The following is a 24,617-nucleotide window of genomic DNA, read 5'->3' on the forward strand; positions in this document are numbered from 1 at the left end:
GACAAATCTTTCAGAAGAATGACCTGCCAGGGCTCAGCTAAATGTATGAAAACTGAGATTTTTTTTTTCAGAGGTTTATAACTTGGCCAGACTTGGGATTTTTTTTTTTTTTTTCCCTCAGGAGCAGTAAAAGGCACATCTTTGACATCACAGTGACCACCTTGCCAATTTCTGTGACATTGCTCCAAACCACATAGGCACTAGAGCTTCACAAATGTTTGTAAAAGGAATTGATTCTGGGCACAGCATTCCCTGCTCTACCCCTCCGTTTCCAAACCAGCTGAAACTCTTATGCATGTGCACAAGTGCATATACACATGTTCACACATTTGGCCTGAGCCAGGTGCCCCTCATAGACAATTTGAGCCTTTTTCCACTTTCATATGCAAATAAAATAGTTTGAAAATGTCAGTACTTTTTAACAAAAGATTTTACAGCAGACAACATTACAGAGATTTAACAACACGCAGGACTATAGGGGCTTGTTTACAGGGCTTATAGGATGGGATGGATGAGTCTGTTACAGCGTGGATTAGGAACTAAAAGCTTGCCTTAGTGAAAAGATGTAACTCCAGCTTAGGAAAAGACATCTGGTTTCAGTCTATCTGTGAAGTGAATTGTACAAAGTTGCATTGGTTTCATGTGCGCCTTGCTGTTTGAGTTGACACTCAGCTGGTTTATCACCAGTAATAAATGCACTCGGACGCTGTCGTATGTTTATGTTATCTGAACCAGCTTCATACAAGTAATGGCTATCTTTCATTTTCAGAGATTTGAAGCCAGAAAATATCCTGCTGGATGATTATGGTGAGTCTCAGACATGCTTTCACCGTAAAGTATATTAAGTTCGTTTTAGGGTATCTATTGCACAAAGACAAATAATATTGTGCAGTGACGAAGAGGCTCGGCACACACTAATCCTTGTGTCTCGGGGTGCCAGGGTTCACCGCCTGGGTGGAATGAAGCAGCCGTGCTGCTCAGCAGGGCCTCTTCTGGAGAGCAGGGCTTTGCTGGGAGTGGCTGCCTTTCTTTATTGTTTTTCCATCCTTATTGTTGCAAGGCTGCTGCAACACAAAGGAAGTTGGGGTTTCTAAATCTGTGTTCCCGGCTCTGTTTTCCAAAATATTTTGATCCTTTGCTGAGTCAACTCTCATTTGATACAAACTCAGGTATCTGTTTGTTGCTGAAGGCAGCGATAATCAAATCTGATGCTCCTTCATCCAGCAGTTACAGAATTATATCATCCCATTCATTCCAGCTGAGGATGCTTCCCCACAGCTTCTCGTTGCCTTTTTTTGGTTGGTTTTAAAATATCTGACAATCCACTCTGGTCCATAGCCTCACTGGTAAAGTTAATTTCACTGCATTTTAATGCCCTTAATAATTTCGTTTTTGCTTATCAGTGAAACTGCCTTAACTCAGCGATTCAGTGCACTCATTTCTTAAAACGTCTCAACGTTGGAGCAATGACAACAGTTGTGGTTTTGGAGTAATTCAAGTCATATTATTATATCTGTTTTGTGTTGCTTTGTTTCTTTTCCCCTTCCAGGCCATATTAGAATATCTGATTTGGGTCTAGCTGTTAAAATCCCTGAGGGTGAATCAATCCGAGGAAGAGTAGGAACAGTGGGGTACATGGGTAAGTCTTCACTAGCTCATCTTTTTTTTTATAATTTATGGAGATTACTTGGGTTTTGAAGATCTTTCCACCATGCAAGGCATAAGAAAAAGAATTTTAGAAGAGTCATTCAGCTGGGTCCAGTTCCTTGCAGCAATATACCAAGAAGTAGAAATGAGAAAAGGATGAAAGGATGGGCCAAAGCAGCTCTTAATGAGCCTGGTCTGTAATCTTAAATCAGCAAAGAAAATTAAAAGGGAAGACAATAACTAGGATTCTAGGAATTTGAGCCTAGATTTAGCACAATCCAAAGCACAATTAAAGGCTGGATGGAGAATGGACTGAGAGCAGCCCTGAAGAGAAGACCTTGGGGTGCTGGTGAATGAGAAGCTCAACATAAGCCGACAAGGTGTGTTTTCCACCCAGAAAACTAACTATGTCCTGGAGTGTATCAAAAGCAGTGGGACAGGCAGCCGAGGGAGGGGATTCTGCCCTTCTGCTCTGCTCTGGTGAGACCCCACCTGGAGCCCTGTGTCCAGTTCTGGAGTCCTCAGCACAGGAAGGAGATGGAGCTGTTAGAGTAAATCTGGAACAGGTCCAGATGAGGCCACAGAAATGATCTGAGGGCTGGAGCACCTCCCATACGAGGACAGGCTGAGAGAGTTGGGGTTGTTCGGCCTGACAAAGAGAAGGCTGCGGGGAGACATTAGAGCAGCTTCCAGTGCTGAAAGGGGCTCCAGGAAAGCTGGAGAGGGGCTCTTGATCTGGGAATGCAGGGATAGGATGAAGGGAACGGTTTTCAGTTGAAAGAGGGGAGATTGAGATGAGATCTCAGGAAGAAATATTTTGCTTTGAGGGTGGGGAGGCCCTGGCCCAGGTTGTCCAGAGCAGTGGTGGCTGCCCCATCCCTGGAGATACTCAGGTTGGCTGAAGCTTTGAGCCCCCGATCCAGTGGGAGGTGTCCCTGCCCATGGCAGAGAGTGGAACTGGATGGGCTTTAAGGTCCCTTCCAATCCAAACCATTCTACAATTCTATGCTTTATTTTAGGAGGATTATGTGCATAAAAGAAAGATTTCTTTCTAGCTGCTATTTTGTATAAGAGTTAAAATGTATTTGTATGTTTATGGTGAAATGAGTCCACACCTATAGTCATCTTGAACGTGGTCATCTTCAGCCCTCCCCTGTGTGCAGGAGAGGCTGCACAAAGAAGAGTGGAGGTTTGCACATCGGTATAAAAACACCCCCTGGTTTAGAACGGTTTGGGTTGGAAGGGAACTTAAAAGATCATCTGGTGCCAACAAGCTACTTCCAAAATTTCCAACAATCTAGTTGCAAAATTTACCTAGATGGCTTTTCTAAATTCAAAGTGAGTATTTTCTTGCCATGTCTGGGTGGGCATATTTCTTGGAATAAAAATCACTTATGTTTATTTGACTAAATAGAAACTTGCTGATGAGAGCCACTGTCGCTTCATGTAGAGGCTTGAATGGAAGCAAGCAAAGCAGTTGTCATTTCTAAACTTTGTTTTCTCAATTTAAGTTTGTGTGCACGCTAAGATGTGCTTGTGAGCACGTGTGTGTTTATAGCCATGTATGGAGGTGAGGCTGCCTGCCGAGGACAGTGACTGTGTGCCCAAAACGCTTGGGATGGCTGCAACACAAAATAAATGGATTTGGTTTTTTAAATGGGGCTGGGGAGGGGAGTTACAAATTGACTGAAAAGACAAAATTTGCTCTTGAATTAATGCCCTTGCTCTTTATGGGATGTGTGTTTGTATGTCCTTAAATGGCAATATCTGAAAGGACTCTTAAGATTGGGCCTCTGCTTAATAGCTAGTTTCGACTTCTCCTGGGTTTTTTAATGGCTCTGACTTGGTGGAGGAGTCAGAAGACAGCATGCGCTTGGCATGTTACGTGTAGAGAAAAACCACGGCATGTAGCATCCTGCGTTTTCTGTAATGCCATCAGCAGACGTCAGGAGGTGTTACATTTACCCACGGTTCTCGGTGAGTGCATTCAGTCACCGAAAGGGAACCTCTAGAAGCTTAAGTTTTTTGCCTATGTAAATATCAAGCATTCCCCCAAGACACATATTTCTCCTCCACAGCTCCAGAAGTATTGAACAACCAGAGATACACTCTCAGCCCTGACTACTGGGGGCTAGGCTGTCTCATATATGAAATGATTGCCGGGCAATCACCGTTCCGTGGAAGGAAAGAGAAGGTGAAGAGAGAAGAAGTGGACAGAAGAGTTCTGGAGACAGAAGAGGTGTACTCGCATAAGTTTTCCGAGGAGGCCAAGTCCATCTGTAAAATGGTAAGGGTCTTGAAGGCATCACTAGCCTTAGCTTCATTAGCAAGCTGTATCTTAGCTTCATCAGCAAGCTGTATCTTAGCTTCATCAGCAAACTGTATCTTAGCTGCATTAGCAAACTGTATCTGACACGGTCTGAGCAGTAACACAGTACCATAGAGGGGATGCAGAGGCAAGGACTAACTAAGCTCATCTGTTGATGGAATGCCTGCATTCTCTATTCATTCAAATTGTATTTATTTGGGCTCGGTTCTCCATGAGATTCATCATGGTCATCTTGAGTCCTCTCCAAAGTTTTATGGCCAAGGGAGTGGTATCTATTCTCGTGAGACTTTGAATGTTAGTTTGCAGTCAAGAATGCATTTCTGGCTTTTATAGTCTTGTAGAAAAAATAAAAAGGAGTTGATGATGCAAGACTCTGTCTCCTGCAAGGAACCGAAAACCCCATGCTTCCATTGTCTTTGGTGTGAGCTGGGGGTAAGCAGGACAAAGATTATGCAATGGAATTATTGTGACTCTCAAATGTTGTCCCACCCCGTCTCATTAACTTTGTTAGCAGCTTTTCCCCTGAGGTGCCAGGGTATCCAGCTTTTTTTAATACTGTTGAGCTGTCCTTTAAAATGTTTTCGCACTCTTTCAGCTGGGAGTCATTTTCGTAGCACAATAGCCATGCCTGACAATGGAAATCCTCAAACCCTCTGAGAAATCTCAAAGCTGTCTCTGAATTCATCAACGTCTTGTCAACATCCATCTTTAGAAGGCTGAATTGTAATTTGGAAAGGGCCTTTTTCTTGATATTGTTCACTGAAGAGTGACGTCTCCTTTGGAGACAATGACATGTCTGTGCGTACTGGTAGGGAGAGAATGAAGGGAAAGAAAGGTCAACAATAGGTAGTGAGAGTTTCACCAATATCTTGTGCAACAGGCAAGCAAACAGCAGATCAACAACCCTCAGTTTGGCTGGCTTCATGGAGAGATGCTGGAGTCTCCTTGCAAAATAATAATGGTAGGATTGCCAAGTATCATGCCTGGAAGTCATTAACTCAAAGTGCACCAACTCATTGCTGCATCCCTGGGGTAGTAATTAGCTGACATCACTCTTGATAGATTCTCTAGGCCATTGAGAACCCCCAGTGAAATTGGCATGGGAGGATCCAGAAGAGCCACAGGCTCTTACAGATCATTTCATGTGCTCTAATAGCCTGCTCTTCTTTAGTAGCATCTCTGTTCCCACCAGGTGAGAAGCAGCATCTACTGCAGTGCAAGAGAGTTTGTGCAAGTCCTGTTAGCATAAAATGAAAGCGTCAGGAGGCAAAAATCATATTTGTGGAATCATTGAATCATGGAATGGTTTGGGTCCAAGGGACCTCAAAGCTCATCCAGTCCCACCCCCTCCCATGGGCAGGGACACCTCCCACTGGGCCAGGTTGCTCCAAGCCCCATCCAGCCTGGCCTTGAGCACCTTCAGGGATGGGGCAGCCACCACTGCACTGGGCAGCCTGGACCAGGGCCTCCCCACCCTCACAGCAAAACATTTCTTCCTAAGATCTCATCTCAATCTCCCCTCTTGCAGCTGAAAACCATTCCCCCTCATCCTATCCCCACACTCCCTCATCAAGAGCCCCTTCCCAGCTTTACCGAAGCCCCTTTCAGTACTGGAAGAAAAGGGAGTACAAACTCCTTCTCATTGCCTGTTCCGTAGTTAGTCAGAGGCATAAGGCATAATAAAATGAATGTATACTTTGAAAATAACCAAGCCCCTGAAAACTTGAAGCTGAGAGGATTGAAGTTTATCATTGATGGGGTAGTGCTGGAGACCGCCTACCACTCCTAGGGGAGCAGAGAGTGAAAGTTGTTATACTGTGGTCATCACTTTCATCTTCCAGCCACAGAGTCTATGGTTTCAGGGAGTCAGGGACTCCAGGAAGTCATCTAGCTCATTCCAGTGCCTTGGGGAACCATGAACTATGTTTAATCATTCCCGACAACTTGATCATTACAGCTTCACTGTCCAGTCATGTGGCATGTTTGTTTAGGTGGTTTGTGCAAACTCTTAATGGATCCAAAGATAACCTTGACCTTTTTAGCCATTAATGCATTAAAATGACTATGCCTCAAGGCTGGTAGAGCCTTACTTCTGATACTGAGCATGATGACATTTGTGGGTTTCCATCCAAAACTCATTTATTTTATCGTGATATTTTTTAAAAAAACATAACTTTTTAAAAAAGATACTTTCTCAAATTCTTTTTGCTCTTTATATTGGAAACCAGAGCTTTGTTGCTTTTTATCAGCATCTTAACAAAGAAACAAAAAAGTGATAATTAAGTACCCATCATATCTGTAAAATGGAAGTTGAAGTACAGAAATCCAACTTGAGCCTTTCCAAAGATCTAAGACAAAAGGCTTTCCTGTAGTGGACCTTTCAGGGCAGGAATGAAGAACAACATGTTTCCCACCATGTCACCTAACCTCTTCAGCGCTTACTCCATGAGCTAATAGTGTCTCCATCAGGAAATGTATTGTCTTTACTCACAGAATCATAGAAAAGTTTATGGGTCATCTAGTCCAACTCCCCCTGCAGTGAGCAGGGACATCTTATATGAAAACCCTTTGGTGTCATCCCTCCTGGATGTTCATGCCCTTTGCATTTTTGCAGTCATATATCATAGCTCCCATTAATCATCATCCATCCCATGTTTTCATGTTTCATTTTGTAAGTCATTTCCCATAAATTTAGACCTCACTTTGGACTGAAACTGAGATGAATAATAAATAATTAGGAACAGTGGCAGCTGGATTTCTGGGAAGCTCCCCAGCCCATAGTTCCCATATAACTGCTTTGTGGTGCTTTTTCTGTGAAAATATCCAGTCTTTCTAGGAAGTGCTCCGTGTTTGTTGTTGTCATGAGTTGTTCCTCATTGATGTATATGCATGTTTTCCCTGACAAGCACAATCTTACACCCAAAGATGTGTCTTCAAGTGCATTCAAGTCAAAAGTATCAGATGGGCCCATCTTGCAGTGCTCTTCTGTCACTCTGTCCATGTCCTATTTGTCTGCATTTCCCACAGACCATCTTCCCTGCTGCTTTTTATTCCTGCAGCTCTCATTTTACTCTGTAAAAGGGATCTCTGCTTGGAGGGTGCAAAGAAGATGGAATCAAACTCTTGGGTTGGTGCCCGTTGACAGGACAAGAGGCAGTGGGCCCAAACTGAAACACAGGGAGGTGCCTGTGAACAGCAGGAAACACTTTTCCATGGTAAGGGTAGTCAAATACCAGAACAGGTTGCCCAGAGAGGATGTGGAGTCTCCACACTTGGAGATCATCCAAAACTCAACTGGACGTGGCCTTGAACAATGTGCTCTGGGTGACTCCCCTTTGAGCTGAGGGGTTGGATTAGACAGTCTCCAGAGGTGCCTTCCATCCTTAGCCTTTCTGTTATTCTGATCTCCATTGCCTTCCCAAAGTGCCTTCCCAACCAACTGAAAGACAACGGATTATTTTTTTTCCCTAAAAGCAGTTTTTTCTCTTCCTCACTCACCATCAGAAATTCTGTCACCATACTGCTTCTGCTCCTTCTCTCAGCCCTGGAAACCAACCTGGTCATGCATTATGACACCTTTAAGTTTATGACTGTTGCCTGAGAATAACTCCTCTTTCATCTACCTAAGAGGCACCTCATGCACGTCAAAGTGCTCTTCAAATGCTTCTCATTGCTCTTGTTATTAATAATTATAATAATAAAGCTCCATTGTCACCCATGCCTGAGAGAGTTTTGAGTCTCCATTTGGCCACATTGGGCTGTGATTTCAATATTCAGCCATTTCAGTCATTCTGGCATCTTCGGTTCCCACCCCCCTGTCTTGTCGCATTTAATAATTGAGAAGCAACCACATTATTACTTTTCTATTACCTACAAATTGTTAAAAATATTATCATAGAATCATTAGGCTGGAAAAGATCTTTGAGAGCATTGAGTCCGACCTGTCCACTACTAAGTCATACCCCTAAGCACCTCATCTACCCTTCATATTTACTTCTGGTTCAGGGTTGAAATTTATACAGGTGATCCCCTAAACTATTTGGGTCAATGGAAACAGTTTTTCCATTTTCCTTTTCTCCTTTCAGCAGCAGCAATTCTTTTGCAATTCTTACCCTACAAAAAGTTTCCCTCGCTCCTATAATTTTATGAGTCACATCTTAGGACTTGGAATTAGGCATTATTGGAATCTTCAGTATAAGAAAGATATGGAACTGTTGGAGTGGGTCCAGAGGAGGGCTGCAAAGATGATTCTATGATTACATGGCATGATCTGGATGTGAACTGACTGATCACATGAAGATAAATAAAGCAGGGCTTTAGGGAATGATGGCTTTTTTCAGCAATCCTCACAACAGTTGTTTCTTTTTGTAAAGGAAGCAAAACAAAGTCATGGAAAAAGTCTCAGACACTGTGGAGTTTGCATCCCCAGCAGGGATCAAATGAGTGACATGGAAGTATCAGAGAGTTCTTTATATCAAGAACAATAATAATAATATAACCGCACCACTGCTACTCAAGACTCTTCTTTGAAAGTCCTGTTCTAGTCCTGTTTTGCCCATAGCTCTGTAGATTAAATCCTGCCCTCATTTACACACATCCAGTGTCATCTGGAGCCTTTGTTACCAGAATGTAAAGCTCTGCTGCTTGATATTAACTTCATGTATGGTTGGATGGCCTAAGCCATCTTCAGATCTGAAGCTTTATGGATTCTCCATGGGCTTTGGCTGAAGAATTACTCTTAAATTATGTTTGATTGGGTCATGGCACTGCTGTCCTGTTATAGTTGCTTTTGTTCTGCTCTCTGTAGTCATATTAAATACATCCTTTGAAACTGAATTAAGTGGAAGTGTAGAGATGACTCAGAACATACAGCTGTTATCTCCATTTGCTTTCCCTGCTCAGATTCCCATAATGGGACACATATTTCAGGTTATTCCGCACTTTTACTATTGCGGAAATCTGGTGCGGCTGCAGGAAATGGTACAAGACTCATTATTCCTTGGAGAGAGGAAGGACTTTCCCTTCTGGAAAATATTCTAGTCTGTGCTATCTCTTGATAGTCACAATAGAAGCTTGGATGAGCATCTGGTTTCATCTGTTGCCATCTCTAGAGCTGGCCACAGTTTCAGCTTACAAAATCTTTTTAATGGCCTCAAGTTGTACCAGGGGAGGTTTAGATTGGATACTAGGAAATATTTCTTCACTGAAGGAGTGGTGAAACACTGGAGGAGGCTGCCCAGGGAAGTGGCAGCGTCGCCATCCCAGGAGGTGTTCAAAAAGCAGGCAGATGTGGCACTTTGGGACACGGTTTAGTAGGCACAATGGGGTTGTGTTGATGGTTGGACTGGATGATCTGAGAAGTCTTTTCCAACCTTAATGATTCTATGATTCTATCTTTTTGCTCCATTAGGAGCAGGACTAGTCACAGGAAAGCAGGAGCAGGAAAGTCACAGGACTTTCCTCAAGAGGCAGGAAGCCACTCTCCCATAGCAGGGCTTTGCAGGAGAATCCTCTTCTTCCTGTGGTCTCTCAGTCCCAGCCCATTGCCAGTGGCCTGTTCCCTTCTGTGTCTTTCAGCCTGCAGTGGCCACCCATGACTGGGTGTATTCATGCTCCAGAGGCTTCCTTCTGGCATCTGAAGTTACTGAGTACTCCCTTGTTTATCACAGTGGAGCCCAGGAATCCCCAAACAGCCTCTTTGTACCTTTAACTACCCTATCTTCTGACCACACACTCCAGTAAAGTTCTCACAAGTCCTTGCAAGGGTAAAATCCCAGATTAGCTTGGTCTTTCTGCTTAGTCCAGAGGCAAGAGAATTACTGGTTGCACAGACAGGAAAGTCACCCCCTTTCTTCCCTTCATAGCTGACTTGTAGAGCAGGAACTGCAAAGGTCTGCTTTCTCATCTACAGACAAGTTCAAACCTACCTTTTCCTATTACAACTTGCTCCTCAGCAGCACAGTTCCTGAAAGCTCCAGATCTTATTTCCAGAGTCATAGGTAGTAAAAGTGGTCCTTCTGTCTCTAGATTCTCCTTTTCCACATGTCAGGAAAGCCCTCTCAACATGAGACTAGAAGATCAAAAGAACTTTTGTCTATTCTGTCCAGTCACAATAGAGCAAACCAGATCTTGACTGGAAGTTCCAAAGCAATCTTCTTCAAACAAAAAACCTTGCTTCAAAACCATGAGAGCTCAAAGTCTCATGAGAGGTTTTGAAAGCACAACATCCCTTCTACCTTCTACCCAAGGAAAATGAGCTCCAGGGAAGTGCCCCAAGAAAGATCTTTTCCTGTAAGCTGGATCGGTACAATGCTGTAGCACATGAATCTGTGGGCTCAGATAATACAAAAGCATAGAGACATTTCTTCAAGTCTGTCTCAATGAACCAGACGGTCATAGTGACCACACAGACCAGATAGCATCACCCAGGCAGCAGCAGCAGAGAAAATTGTGAGGAAGAAAGGGATACTGGAAGACAGAAGTCACAGTTGGAGCCAGAACCACTAGCTTTTCCCCCATCTCTCAGTCCATACAATCTTCTCTGGCTATTGCTGCATACTGCTGAGTTGGAAATAGCTGAGCAGAAGACTCCTATGTCCACAAACCACTTCACCTCTTCTTGTGGCTGCCAGGCCTCTGCCACTGTAGCTTGGACTGGCTGGATCTCTATCTCCCATACAAGGCCAGGCTAAGCAAGTTGGGGTTGTTCAGCCTCGAGAAGAGAAGGCTGCGGGGAGACTTTGGAGCAGCTTCCAGTGCTGAAAGGAGCTCCGGGAAAGCTAGGGAGGGGCTTTTGATCAGGAGATGCAGGGATGGGATGAGGGGGAATGGTTTTCAGCTGAAAGAGGGGAGATTGAGATGAGATCTTAGGAAGAAATGTTTTCCTGTGAGGGTGGGGAGGCCCTTGCCCAGGTTGCCCAGAGCAGTGGTGGCTGCCCCATCCCTGGAGGTGTTCAAGGCCAGGTTGGATGGGGCTTGGAACAACCTGATCCAGTGGGAGGTGTCCCTTCCCATGGGAGGGGGTGGGACTGGATTGGCTTTAAGGTCTCTTCCAGCCCAAATCATTCTGTGAGTCTGCATGGAACACACTCATTCCTGAAGCCGTTTGCTGCCTCCAGCTGGAAATGAGGACCCTAGCAATAAAAGGCAGAAGGCAAATGAGGAGGCTGTGGAAGTCAGATAAGAAAACCACTGATGATCAAGGCATTCAGAGAAGCCTAAAGAGGTGTGAGCCTATAAATCTATGATAAGGACAATTTAACTCAGCTCTAGCCAGACACCAGCAGGAAGATTACCAACCTCACATTAGCAACAAACTATCCTTTCAAGGTTCCTCCTTGTTGAGGTAATGTGGCTAAGACAGGAACACAACCAGAGGGTACCTGGACATACTCTGAGCTGGAAAGCCTACAAGCAACATCTCCAGGCAGCTTTGACCTCAAGGCTCTATCTGGTTGTCTGCCTGATCCCCTAAACACTTTTCCTCAGCAAACCTCCCAAAGCCATTGGCCTCCTGCTCTCTTAAGTGAGCCCCAGCTGGGTGCTGCAAGGTGTGGCTCAGCTTGGTGACTGCAGGGGCAGTCAGGTGCAGCGAATAAGATCCAGAGGAGGGAACGGGCTGGAGATCAAGCCTTATTAGGAGCAGCTGAGGGAACTGGGATTGTTTAGCCTGGACAAGAGAAAGCTGAAGGGAGACCTTATTGCTCCCTGGAAAGAGGTTGTAGCAAGGTGGGTGCTGAGTTCCTAAATAACAGTAACAAGACAAGAGGAAATGCCCTCAGGTTGTGCCAGGGCAGGGTTAGATTGGATATTAGGAAAAATATCTCTTCCCCCTTCTCTTCCCCCTCTCCCCGTTCCCCTTTTTTCCTTTATCTTTCTCCTGCAGTCCTGGGAGCTGTGTACCTGGCTCTGTCCCTTCCTTCAGTAGCTGCTCAAAGTTGATAGAATCATAGAATGGTTTGGGTCAGGAGGGGCCTCAGAGCCCATCCAGCTCCACCCCCTGCCATAGGCAGGAACACCTCCCACTGCATCAGGGAGCTCAGAGCCTCATCCAGCCTGGCCTTGAACACCTCCAGGGATGGAGTAGCCACCACTGCTCTGTTCTCTTGCAGATCAACTAGTCCATCCATAGAAGGTCTTCCAGGACCTACAATGCCTGTGTTTGTGTTCATGGAGCTGCTTATCTGATAGAGTAAGGGTCTGAGTCCATTGTGCTGTTACAGGTACCCAGGGAACAGGCAGAATTTGCTGTAGAAGGTAGGGGTGGTGCATTGCCCTCCTCTGCAAACAAACAAGGCTGAACTGAGGATCGTTATCGATAGTGGCTCCGTGGACAAACTCTCCTTGAGTTTAGTAGAGATAAGGCCATGAGCACAGAGCGTTGGTTCAATGTGTCACATGATGTACTGGAATATACTGCAATGGGTGGAGGGAAGTATGATTGGGCGGTGAAAGTAAGGAGAAGCAACCATCTCTATTTTGACTGTAAACTCCTTACAGAAGGTAGTTTTCAAAGGGTTTCACCAGCATGTAGAACAGTATAGTCCTAATCTGTTTCACTCTGGCCATTGAGTAAAGGCAATTCTGGTTCCCTGCTGTGCTTCCCTCTGGGCATGTTCAAAAACTACTGGATGTGCAAATGTCTTTGAGGAGCTCCTTGTTTTCTGACGTCCTTACCTTTCCTCTTGGTGTGTTTCAGCTCCTCACCAAAGACGTGAAGCAGCGGCTGGGATGTCAAGGGGAAGGTGCAGCAGAAGTGAAGAGGCACCCATTTTTCAAGAGCATGAATTTCAAGCGGTTAGAAGCTGGAATGCTGGATCCTCCCTTTGTCCCTGATGTAAGTACAATATGAAGAGCCCTCAGTGGCCTCCTTGAAGAGATGTGTTTCTAAAATAACTTCTCTCTCTTAGAGCTGTCATCACTCCCTGAATGGGTAGCTGCCTGTGTGATAAGCTGTAGGGCTGGAGTTTGGGCTGGCAGGAAGAGCAGAACCGCTCTGCAGATGTGTGCGTGCAGGGTGGGTGCACTTCCCTGTAGGGTGGTAACCTGGGGCTTGTTTTATTCCCAGTCTTCTTATGTGCCACTGGAGGCACCACTTGATCTGTTCAGTGCCTCAGTTCCCAAAGTTTGAACTGAGAGCCTTTACATTCCCTTATCCATGGCAGTAGTGCAAGAATAAGTGCTCAGGACCAGGTGATGCTTGGAACAATTGGCAGTGAAAGCCATATGTATGCATGTAAATATAAAGGTATTTTGTTCAGCGTGGAGAAGAAAAGGCTCCAGGGAGACCTTAGAGCAGCTTCCAGTACTGAAAGGGGCTCCAGGAAAGCTGGGGAGGGGCTCTTGATCAGGGAGGGCAGGGTTTCATTGCTCTTCTCTGGACACGCTCCAGCCCCTCAATGTCTTTCTTGTAGTGAGGGATCCAAACCTGAACCCAGGATTCAAAGTGCGGCCTCACCAGTGCAGGATATAGGGGGAGAATCACTTCCCTGGTCCTGGTGGCCACACCTCAAGCAGAAGAGGTGACTTGGACCTGAGAGAGCACTTTGAACTTATTAGTGTTCCTGGGGCATGGAACTCAGCACTGAGTCCTTACAGAGGTTTACACACACTGAAAGTCTTTGTTGCATTGGCAAGAACAAATCTTTTTCCACCCATTGGTGTGACCAGTCTCTGCCCCAGGGCACAGTTATGTGATAATTTTCCTCCTGTGGGGCTCTCTTGCTGTCTCAACCCTCCATCCTTAAAGTTCCCATATGGTTCTGAGTAAACACTGCCGTTTCAACATATTAAGGAAAATAACATCTTGGCAGCTCTCATTCACATTGCTGCAACCTAACCAAAGTGGTTTGAACGCTACAAAAGTTTACTTTAACTGCTCTGGTTTTCCTTTACATTTTACTACGTGGCCTAATTATTCCTGCCAATTAGCCAATGGAGTTATGGTCTGCTTTAATAGGAAGAAATAGGAGACACACTACTATTTCTTTTTGATGTAGAAAATTAGAGAATTCTGGTCTCAAATTTGGGGTCCGCCAGGGGTGTATTAAAAACTTCGCCGTGGTGTATAAAGCCTAGGAGGCACCTCTTAGAGACATATTTGCTTGAGCAGCAGCACATAAATTTTTATGGCTATTTATTGGGAACTCCAGAGCTGCCCCTTATTTAATTTATTTGGCACTTTGTCCATGTATTTCCAAGTCTTTACTGAAGGCATATGAATGACCCAAAGCTACACAGCTGATAGCAGAGGTTCTAATCCAACCTGTGTCTCTCTGTCCTCTTCTAGACTGTATCCACAAAAATGGTGTGGGTTGTAGCCACCAGGAATGTAGAGGGGTGCAGCCTCCAGCAAATAGGAGTTCTGTCAGAAATCAGCTTAATTTGTTTGGTCACACTATCAGATCTAGAATCATAGGATAGTTTGGGTTGGAAGGGACCTTAAAGATCATCCAGTTCCACCCCCTGCCATGGGCAGGGACACCTCTCACTAGATCAGGCTGTCCAAGCCCCCTCCAACCTGGCCTTGAACACCTCCAGGGATGGGGCAGCCACAGCTTCTCTGGGCAACCTGGGCCAGGGCCTCCTCACTCTCATCGTGAAGAAATTCCTCCTTACGTCTAGTCTAAATCTGCCCTTCTGCAGTTTATACCCATTGCCCCTCGTCTTATCACTACAGACTTTTGTAAACAGTCTAGACAAAATACTGCCCAGTGGGACCCCTGGGCTGTGGCCCCATGTATAGACAGCAGGATTCAACACATGCTTGAGTTCAGTAGGTCAGGCTTGTCCCTCAATTATTCCTGCACATCTAAGGGTGACTGTGTTGTTGATGGGAACTCTCTAGACATGCAGTTGACTGTACTAACTATGATGGGTCACCAGTGGTGGTTATTTCTGCTTCCTGTGGCTGACTGATGGAGTATGAGCTAAATGGAGCATCACTGCCAAGAGTTCTGTCTTTGTCATCCCAGAAATTAAGGACTTTTTAAAAAGGCAAAGCCATTTGACTATTTGTTTGAAGTGGAAAAGAGTTAAAAGGGTGATTCTGGACACCCTCCAGCAGCTGAGCTATTAATAAAAACAATGGAAAAATGCCAAACTTTGTCTGTTTTCTTTAGCAATTAGCATACATTCCTTTTAACTTCTAAGCTGCAGACTCCACAGCTGTCTGAGCAGGACATTCTATTTGAGGTCCCATCTCAGAGCTGTCTCCAGTGTCTCTCAGAAACATTCTCATTTTCTGTTGTTCCCTCTCTAAAAGGAAAAACTACTGAAGGATTTGATTTGGGGGGGTTGGGTTTTTTTCTCTCTTTCTGTCCCTTTGCCTCTTAACCAGATGGTCCATGGATGACTAAGATGCACTTGGGCTGCACTGATGCTTTAAGGACTTCAAAGTCGGAAGCTTGACATGCTTAAAGCAAAGTCAGCCCTTGATGATAAACACGCAGGCAGAGCAAGTCGAGAGGAGCAGGATGCAGATAGTCACTTCTTGTTATACGTTCTCACTTGACTGAATCTGTGAATGAAAGCACACGGTCAGGCTCAGAAATGTTTTTTCTCTTGCTGTTTTCCTGCTGAGACAGCCCAGAGCAGTGTACTGCAAGGATGTGTTGGACATCGAGCAGTTTTCCACCGTGAAAGGAGTTAACTTGGACCAAACAGATGATGATTTCTATTCCAAGTTTTCCACAGGATCGGTGTCGATCCCATGGCAAAATGAGGTAAGGATGTGTCATAGCAGAATTACTCCAATAAAACCCCTAGCACAGATGTTTTAAGACGAGCTGTATGTTTCCAGTAATATATAACTGCTGGATAACTTGCCAAATTCTAGTTCTTTCAAATGTTACAAACAGCCTCTTTCAAGATCTCTAATGTACCACAGATGTCAGGTTCAGGTGACTGTATCTGTTGGCTCTGCATATTTGTGTAAACTGGCAAGAATCCTCCTGTACTTCCTTCCTGGATGTCTACGGAGCTGTTTCAGCAACAGCTCTGAGGAACTTCCATGGAAGGCTCCTCCTCTGGTGCTCTTGATCTACAATGCCATCATCTGATCCTTATCTCACCCATCGTCCTGTTCCTGCAGTGGGTCCCAGCCACAGCAGTTGACCCTGGACCTTCAGCTGCTCCGTAGTTTCCAGATCTGGGTCTTTGGTTCTGTTTGATGTCAAAACACAGAGAGCAGTGGATTTCATAATCCATCACTGGATCAAACAGCAGATTCACTGGGGCAGAAGGATGCTAACAAGTAGGATTTTGCGAGTGTGCCCGTCTTTCTGTTCTCTATAAAGAACAGAAAGCTTTATGGGGCATCTTCTAATCAGACTGATGTACAAACATGCAGAGCAGACTTAGCCTTTCTTTTTCATGCATTTCTTATCATTTTCTAGAGCCACCATCAGGAATTTGACTGTAGAACCCTCTTAATGCATTACTCAAGTCCTGATCCAGACTTTGAACAACCTAGCACTACTGGAATATATTTAATACAGTTGTAGAGTTTCTTTTTTTCTTTCTTATTGTATTCCACTAGATGATAGAAACAGAGTGTTTCAAAGAACTGAATGTATTTGGACCAAATGGTACTATCTCACCAGACCTAAACAGAAGTTACCCTCCCGAGCCACCCAAGAAAGGATTGCTACAGAGAATATTTAAACGGCAGGTGAGACCTTTTCTGACTAAAACAAGGAACCTCCCATAGATGCTCAGTGTTACAACCGTGTCCTGGTGATATATTTGTAGGAAAAAGACAGTGGGTCTTGGAGAAGGCTGGCTGTCACAGGTGCCTGATAATTCCCTGTCCCAGGTTGCCCATCTATGTCTTGTGATTTTTTTACCACAAGTAAAAAGTTGCCATTTTTCATCAGCTGTGTTTCCAGTGGTTGAAAACTGCTTACCCAAACTATTTTTCAGTGATGTGCTACAATGCTGTTTTTGAAATGGTTATATATATGGTTTGGGGAAGTTTTTGTAAAAACCTTTGCTTTATGTATTTCAAAAAAAAAAAAACCCAGAAATTCATATGTTGAGTGAGGTGGTCATGGCAGGAAACCAAGGGAAGAAAGCAGACCAGATGGTCACGGAGTCATGGAATCACAGAATGGTTTGAGTTGGAAGAGACCTTAAAGCTCATCCAGTTCCCACTCCCCTGCCATGGCCAGGGACACCTCCCACTAGGAGGTGGATGGACAGCTTTCATGAGGTACCATGGCATCACTTGCAAATCTAAATAAAATTCTTAGGCTGATATACTTCTGTAGGGTTAAAGCCTTGCCTAAACATTGGCAGGTATCCTCTGTATTAGTCAGATCTAGCTGACACTGGCATTTCGCAGTGAATTGATTTGACCCCTTGAGCTCGAGTGAGTCGTCTTTTCCTCAAGAATTCTTCAAGAATCGCCATGGTCCTTCTAACCTAGAGAGAAGACAGGTAAGGAAGTGAAGAATATCTCACATCCAAAGATCTTCAAAAATCTTGCCATCCAATCAGTATTTTATCACCATAAAATGAACAATGTCAGACTAAAAGAGTGCATGGCGTGTTTTGGAAATCTGATTGTCATTGTCTTTCTCTTTCTGCAGCATCAGAACAATTCAAAGAGTTCTCCAAATTCAAAGGCCAGTTTAAATCACCACATAAATTCCAATCACGTAAGTTCAAACTCCACTGGAAGCAGCTAGTTCCGACTCAGTTGTATGAAACAACATGTTACATCCTTCCACTATAATCTATGGAGCTTCTATGGATGAGAGAGCCTCCACCATTGAGTGAAAATAAAAAGGATCTCCCCCAAATGGGGATTTTCTCTCCATTCCTTCCAGTGGAGCCTCGCATTTTAAGAAGAATTTTCCACTCAGGTCTGTTTTTGGAGGTGGCACTCAAGACTGTGTGAATCCAATTTGTCTATTAGAACATTGCAATAGAAATCCAATGAACATGACTACTTGCACGTATTTAAATAGCGTCATACTAGAACTGAATTTTGTCTTTATTATTTTTAAAGAAAAGTTTTGTAAATTTCTCTATTGTCTCAGTTTACATTTTGTACATTTGTATTTAAATGAAAGTCAGACTTTGGAGGTGTATATTTTCCAAGCAGCAGCTGTAAAGCCATGTGTTTTAAGACATTTTTTTAAAGGATAAAAAACCAACAATGTGACTCAAGACTTCCAGAGCCTCAAATGAGAAATCATGCTTTTTAGTAACTCTAGACAATTATTCATAAATCACTTTCTCAGACTGGGTTTTACTGACTTGCATTTTTATGGAACAGTTTCTTCTTAATTATTTGACATCTGTATATTTGGTTTACAGCAACACTGCATCCATTTCTCCTTTTCGTTAGTTTGTAGTGTCTCGCATTAAATGCTAAAAGACGAGGTTTTGATGCATTCAAGAATGCTACTTGCTACGCCGAAGGTTTGTAATGCTGTGGGACCAGCACAGCTGAGATTTGCACTTACTTATGCTGTTAGCTCCTCAAAAACAATTTAGTTAGAAATGGAACTTGATTTTAAGCCCTTCTCCTCCACCAGTTTTTGCGCTGTTTCTAATGGCAGCAAGAACAAAGCTTAGTGAGATATGACCAGGACCGTGTGTTTTTTAAGGACTTGAAACCCGCATCTGCTGACATGAGAGCAACACTCGAAGTGTTCTCCACACAGCAGTCAAAAGTCCAAGGCCTTTCCGCAGTTGCTTGTATCAAACAGGTAGCAGTAGGCATATTCCATAGTCTGGTTTGTGCTGATTTTGAGATCCATCACAGATTGCTAGAGCTGAGCGGTGGGGATTCAGAGTAGGATCTGAGCTGCTTCTGAGCAGGAGCAGAACCCATCGGTTGTGTCTGTACTTAGAGCACTTCCATGGGTCGTGCCAAATGCATGATGACTCATACCCTCTATTAGATCCTCAACTTAGTTGAATAAAATGTCAATTATGAAATGACACCTCCCACTTTTGATTCCATCATTCTTTGTCCAGGATCCTTTAACCATTGACGAAAACGTTGTTCCCACTGGTGTAAAGAGGACTGCTCAGGATCAGCAGCAGTGCCTCAGGCATCAGAATCATGCTCTTCTCAAGTATGCCACTATCTGTTATTATTAAGAACACCAGATACTTCCCTTCAACAGGAATTGGAAATCTTAGCTCCCCCCAATCCCAACTGCTGCCAGGATCTCTGTAGCCCAAAGTGTTCTGTAAAACATGTGGGTTTACTGTACTCTTTACAATGTTGGCTGGAGCGTACTGATGGTTTTTACACCTTTGGGTTATCAGGAACATCTGAAGGTCAGCCTGGTGTGTCTGAAACCCTGTTATCCAGTTGTGTGGTTATCCCCAGGTACCAGGAAGCACTGCAAGTCTTAATAGCCAAAATTCATTAAACTATTGTGTATATGTTCTGTCTGGCCAGGGAAGAAAAATGATGCAGATGAGTATTGGGAAACCTCTGAGTGAGAAGACACGGGAATTATGTAGTAAAACAGCTTGAGGTCATGAGGGAGGGAGACAGAATAGAGACAGAATTTGCATAAAGCAGCTGATGGGGAAAAGTCAAGAATGGGAGATGAGGCTTTGGCACCTTTATCAGGAGTAAAGTATGTTAAGATGCAAACTGATGTTACTTGAAAAGCCTCCAGATCCTGGTTGTTAGAAAGCATGTGGTAAAGCTGTGAAGTGTGCCACAATATCACCAAAAAGTCAATCCTCCTTCTTCTTCTAACCAGTGTGGTCCAGAAGTTCCTTTCCCCTGTTCTGGTGGTGCTCAGGGAGAACTTCAGCCGCTCTTCCACGTCAGATGATGGCATTGCTGGTCTTATGGAAGATACAAGATTTTACAGAGACAGTAGTAGATGAGAATGATGAATAATTTTCTCTTTCTACATAAGCTGTAAACTAATTCAAAAATGGTTTCAGCTTCCTAACAGGAGAGGAATGAAATAGTGTAAAGGTAAAAGCCACCATGCACAGATGGGCTCTTACCAGTTCTGTTTTCATGGCCTGACCTAAGTCTACAGGAATCTGATCAGTCGCTTGAGCACACTCAGGATGAAGACACACTTGTCTTGGGAGGCTTTCACAAGCCTTCTTCATCTGATTTTAAGAAGGTGAGCTCTTAGCCAGATAACTGATGTCTGTCAGCATACCTGAGACAAGACAAGACAAGACAGCTCTCGGTTCTTCTTCAAGAGCTAAAAACAAAATCAGGAAAGCAATATGTAATACTGGTAAAACCATGGGCAGGACAAGGGAGACAGACAAACTGTGAGTTCCGGAGGACAGTGTGAAAAAAAAAGCCATAATGTGTGTACCTTCAGCAAGCATCTGGTGGCAGTTGTTGTCACACATTGCTGCACATTCTTCCTTGGCTCACAGTTTTTTGAGTCACCTGGGAATTGCACACACAAGGTCATATTAAGCATGGGGTCTGGCCCATGGCTTAAAGGCAGTGTCATCTCTGTGAGGGTCAGGTGGAACAGTTTGATGGGTCAAGCAGGTATCCACTGAGCCTGCATGACCAGCCATCACACAGGTCTCTTCCCACACATATGGGCCTCAGTCTGGAATTCCCAATGGAGGTTTTTCTGGAAGAGCAATAAACGTGTGCCCTTACAGCACAGCTGCTGCTTCTTTCAGACATCCATCGTGGCTGCAGGACATGGCTTCACTGTGGAAAACTCGAGTGGCTTAGCCGCTGCTCCACAGTTAGTTGTGATTATTTTTTCAGTTCGTATTTGTAATACTCCCTTGTTATGGCTCTCGGCACCGAGGAGATCGTTCATCGGGCATTTCTAGGGGTTTCTCTTACAATCTTTGAAAAGACTGGACTTTCTTTGAGAGAACATCCTGGGGTTAGGATGCCTCTTGGAGTGTAGACCATCTTCCATCTTTGTGCACAGAGCACAAAGGGGCCTGCAGGAGCTCTGGAAGTCCAGACATGAAGGCTCTTCTGCCCAAGGACGGTCCTGGTTGGACTCAGGCTGCAGGGAGGTACGTTTGGCAGGGAAAATTGGGCTGTTCAGTGACTCCATGGAAAACAAAATATTCCAGAGTTGTCTAGCTCAAGCTTCACAAATATGACCTGCAATTTAAAACACTACTGATTATTTAGAGGAAGAATAGTAATGACTTACGCCCTTGTGCTAAAGCTGAGGGAAAGTTCAAAGCAATTCTTCTGTGTGCTGGGCAAGACACAATCTCTTTTATGCTAAATAATAAGACAGTGCTGGCCGGTGATAACTTTCTGCCCTTTACTGCAAAATTAAAAAGAGAAAGAGAACGGTTCAGAGAATGTTTCAAACACTTTCCTTTAGGGAAACCACCAGAGAAGGTGAAAGCCAGCCTTATGCTATGATCTTAGACACCCACGTTCCCCAGCTGTCTCTGATGATACAAATACAAAATGCTGGTGTTGGATCAGCTAGGCTAGGGTCCTGGCAAATGGGCTTTAGGAAAAGAAATGAGTTTAACCAGGTCGCTGCCTGTTCACTGAAATGAATAGTACTGCTGGCACATACATGTTCTCGTGGGTTCATGTACCGAAGCCAGAAGTGGTGACTTGTATTCCTATTCTGCCCATGTTTTTCTTCACTGCCCTGTGCAGTTTGGTTTTCCTGCTCTGAAATGTGGAGGGATGCTCTGTCTATCGACGGAAAGCACTTTGAGGCCTGTGCCTAAAGCAGATCAATATCAACTCTTCATATCATTATTTAAGTGAAATAAGCTTAATATAGCTGCTCTTATTTACCTGAAGAGGGAGATGGGGTTCTTGTGAATTAGGGCTCGTTGTTATTATTGGTTTGTCTTGGTTCCTTAGAGATACTGAAACAGAACGCGCTGCACTTCTGTAAAGACATCTCCAGCAGAAGATGAGATGCCAGTGCAAGCATTAAGTATTCGTTTCTTATCTAGCTAATAATTGTGGCATTCACATGAATGCTTCCTCTTTTTTTACATTGGAAAGAAATAGTTATGAGGAAGGGAGCAAAATAACATCCATTGGTTCAACTACTTTGGCCAAGCTTGCAAAAGAATCCCTAGGTACCAAGTAAGTGAAATGCTGTGTGAAGTGCATCCGTGGCAAACGTTGGGTCAGCTTACTACCCAGCTGTGGAAATAAACCAGGCAACCACGGGCCTGGGAATAATGGGCCCCAATGGGGAGCTCTGGGTTTTCTGAAGAAGCAGCGGTCCTGTAGAGCAGAAACATTTCAGGTGGTGGCTCGATGACAAATGTGTTTTCCTCCCTCATCACCCCCCATGCAGCTGTTAGATAAGTTTATCAGCAAGCTCAACCGAGTTGGTTCATGTGTATTGACTGCGGTCTCCCTTAATTGCGTTTCTTTTAAACACTGGACACTCTTCTCAAAGATTCAACGTTTTAGCCTCTTGAAGGTGAGAGTTGTAAAAACTTTATTTTGTGTTTCTGAGCAATGTAGATAGACCTAAAGATGTCATGAACTATCATGTGGTTGCCCATACCTGACTAATAATTGAATTGTAAAACTGCAGTTTCATATTAGGGTTAGTCTTTTCACCTGCTTTAAAAATAACAACTCATATTTGATATATAAACACACACAAAATATCCTTCGGATCGAATTTCAAGAGCATATCCGGAATTAAATGTTTTTAAGCACTTCTAATGCTGTAATCTATAAGAGGCGCAGACACTTCTAAAGCAATGTTCAAAGTTGTCTTTCATAACTGAGTCAACAGATCATTTTGTAATAAATTAAAGCAAGTGTTCTCAATTAGAAGAGCTAGTGGCTGTTGGTATTGTACACAAAATATCATCCTAGTATCCAAAGGGTTAGGGGTGGGGAGGGTCTGTTTGGTTTTATTTCTCTTTCCAGGGAGATCTTTCCCATTGTTTGATGAAGCTAGTTTCATTTTGAGATTGTTACTGAAGATAAAGGCTTCTGTGTTCTATGGCTGCTTGGATTCTTCGTACATAATGTCCTAGTAATGTCACAGTGCTGCTGTATCTAGATCAAACCACTGTTTTGATTGTTTTTTTGGCTTTGTTTTTTTTTTTTAATAAATTCCTTAATTTAAATACATGAAGACTATACGTTTTGCTTTAATGAGGCATGTAATCAAACAGACCTTCCTCAAGATCTCTTGAAGATGCTTACAGTGAGTGTGGGATGTAGCTCCTAGCTTGCTAGATGCCTTTGTGGCTTCAAACATTTTAATATTAGTCGTCTGTGTTTTCTGGAGAAACCTTCACAAGATTGAAGGAACTGAAAACCAAGCTGAGATTGTCCCTTACTTTGTGGAGGTTCAGATTCTCATCAGGTTGTGCTTCCCCTGAGATGTCCTTCCTCTGACTTCCATCCTTTCATCCCCAGCTTTCCTCTGCACTGCAAACTGGCAGCCAACAACTCTTCATGACCTTAAAAGTAAGTTCTAGGAAAGGATGACAAAATCACTGGTAGGGACACAGGCCTCAGGAGACACGAGCATTTTTATGAACACTATCCAATTTATGAGGTCCTACAAAGGACTTTTTCCCTTAAGCTCCAATAAGGCAGAGAGAAGGTGTTTAGAGAAAGAAAACAACAACTGCAACCAGCCAAGTGTGCTCTTAAGTATTCCGTACAGAGAAATAGAATCATAGAATCCTGGAGTGGTTTGGTTTGGGAGGGACCTCAAAGCCCATCCAGTTCCACCCCCTGCCGTAGGCAGGGACATCTCCCACTGGATCAGGGGCTCCAAGCCCCATCCAACCTGGCCTTGAACACCTCCAGGGATGGGGCAGCCACCAGTGCTCTGGACAACCTGGGCCAGGGCCTCCCCACCCTCAAAGCAAAATATTTCTTCCTGAGATCTCATCTCAATCTCCCCTCTTGCAGCTGAAAACCATTCCCCCTCATCCTATCCCCATCTAAAACAAAGAGTAGGTGCAAAATCACCAGGAGGAAAGTATTGCAGTGCTTTTTCTTTAAGAGGAGAAAGGAGAATTTTTCAACGAGGCATAAAGACTATTTTTAAGAAGCTGCTAATGGCGAACAGTGTTTGCATCAAGTTTCATGAAAGAACATTGTGTAAACAGATTATCTACATGAGAGTGGTAACCTCATCTAACAGTGAAACTCAGTAAAACTGAAGGTAATAGACTCCATAAATTGAGATCATGCATATTATCACTCTCCAAACAAGCCCTAGATGTTCTTCACAAGGTTTTAACAATCTGAGAGGATGTGAGATGAAATTTTATTCCTCCTGTAACACTTCTTAGTGATTTTGTGCTCTCTGTAACTTGATGTCCTTGCTGTACAGCAACATCTAAATGTATTCCCTCTTGGGAGATTTAATCTTCCTTAGACTTTTCCACTATACTGGCACGAGATGTGCAGCTTCTCAGAGGAAACTCATTACACTATTTTGAAGGAAATCCAATTAAAAAAACCAAAAACATAACTGCTTTCTTAATCCCTTAGGATGCTTTACAGATTAAAAAAATACTATAAATGGGCCTGACTCTGCAGTTTCAGGGCTATGGGTGCTTCTGGGAGAGGAGACAATACAAGTTCCTGCCAAGTCAGAGTCTAATTTGTTGGGTTTGTAATTCTTTTTCATATTTGTTAAATAGCAAAAGTGAAAAAAATAACATGAAAATAGGGGCTATT

General features: G+C 43.8%; 1 protein-coding gene across 3 annotated transcripts in view; it reads left to right on the plus strand.

The window, feature by feature from the left end:
• Positions 1 to 23,308, plus strand: part of GRK5 (G protein-coupled receptor kinase 5) — a 165,589-nt gene extending 142,281 nt beyond the window's left edge. For all 3 annotated transcript variants that reach the window (XM_069863758.1, XM_069863760.1, XM_069863761.1), the window contains 7 exons: positions 770 to 807; positions 1,550 to 1,639; positions 3,726 to 3,934; positions 12,675 to 12,812; positions 15,562 to 15,699; positions 16,515 to 16,646; positions 17,566 to 23,308. In XM_069863758.1, coding sequence (XP_069719859.1) covers positions 770 to 807; positions 1,550 to 1,639; positions 3,726 to 3,934; positions 12,675 to 12,812; positions 15,562 to 15,699; positions 16,515 to 16,646; positions 17,566 to 17,664 — 844 coding nt within the window. In that variant the 3' untranslated portion in view covers positions 17,665 to 23,308. The remainder of the gene's footprint in view (positions 1 to 769; positions 808 to 1,549; positions 1,640 to 3,725; positions 3,935 to 12,674; positions 12,813 to 15,561; positions 15,700 to 16,514; positions 16,647 to 17,565) is intronic.
• The last annotated feature ends 1,309 nt before the right edge of the window (positions 23,309 to 24,617 follow it).

Source organism: Phaenicophaeus curvirostris, chromosome 9 (assembly GCF_032191515.1).
Source record: "Phaenicophaeus curvirostris isolate KB17595 chromosome 9, BPBGC_Pcur_1.0, whole genome shotgun sequence".
Lineage (NCBI taxonomy): Eukaryota > Metazoa > Chordata > Aves > Cuculiformes > Cuculidae > Phaenicophaeus > Phaenicophaeus curvirostris.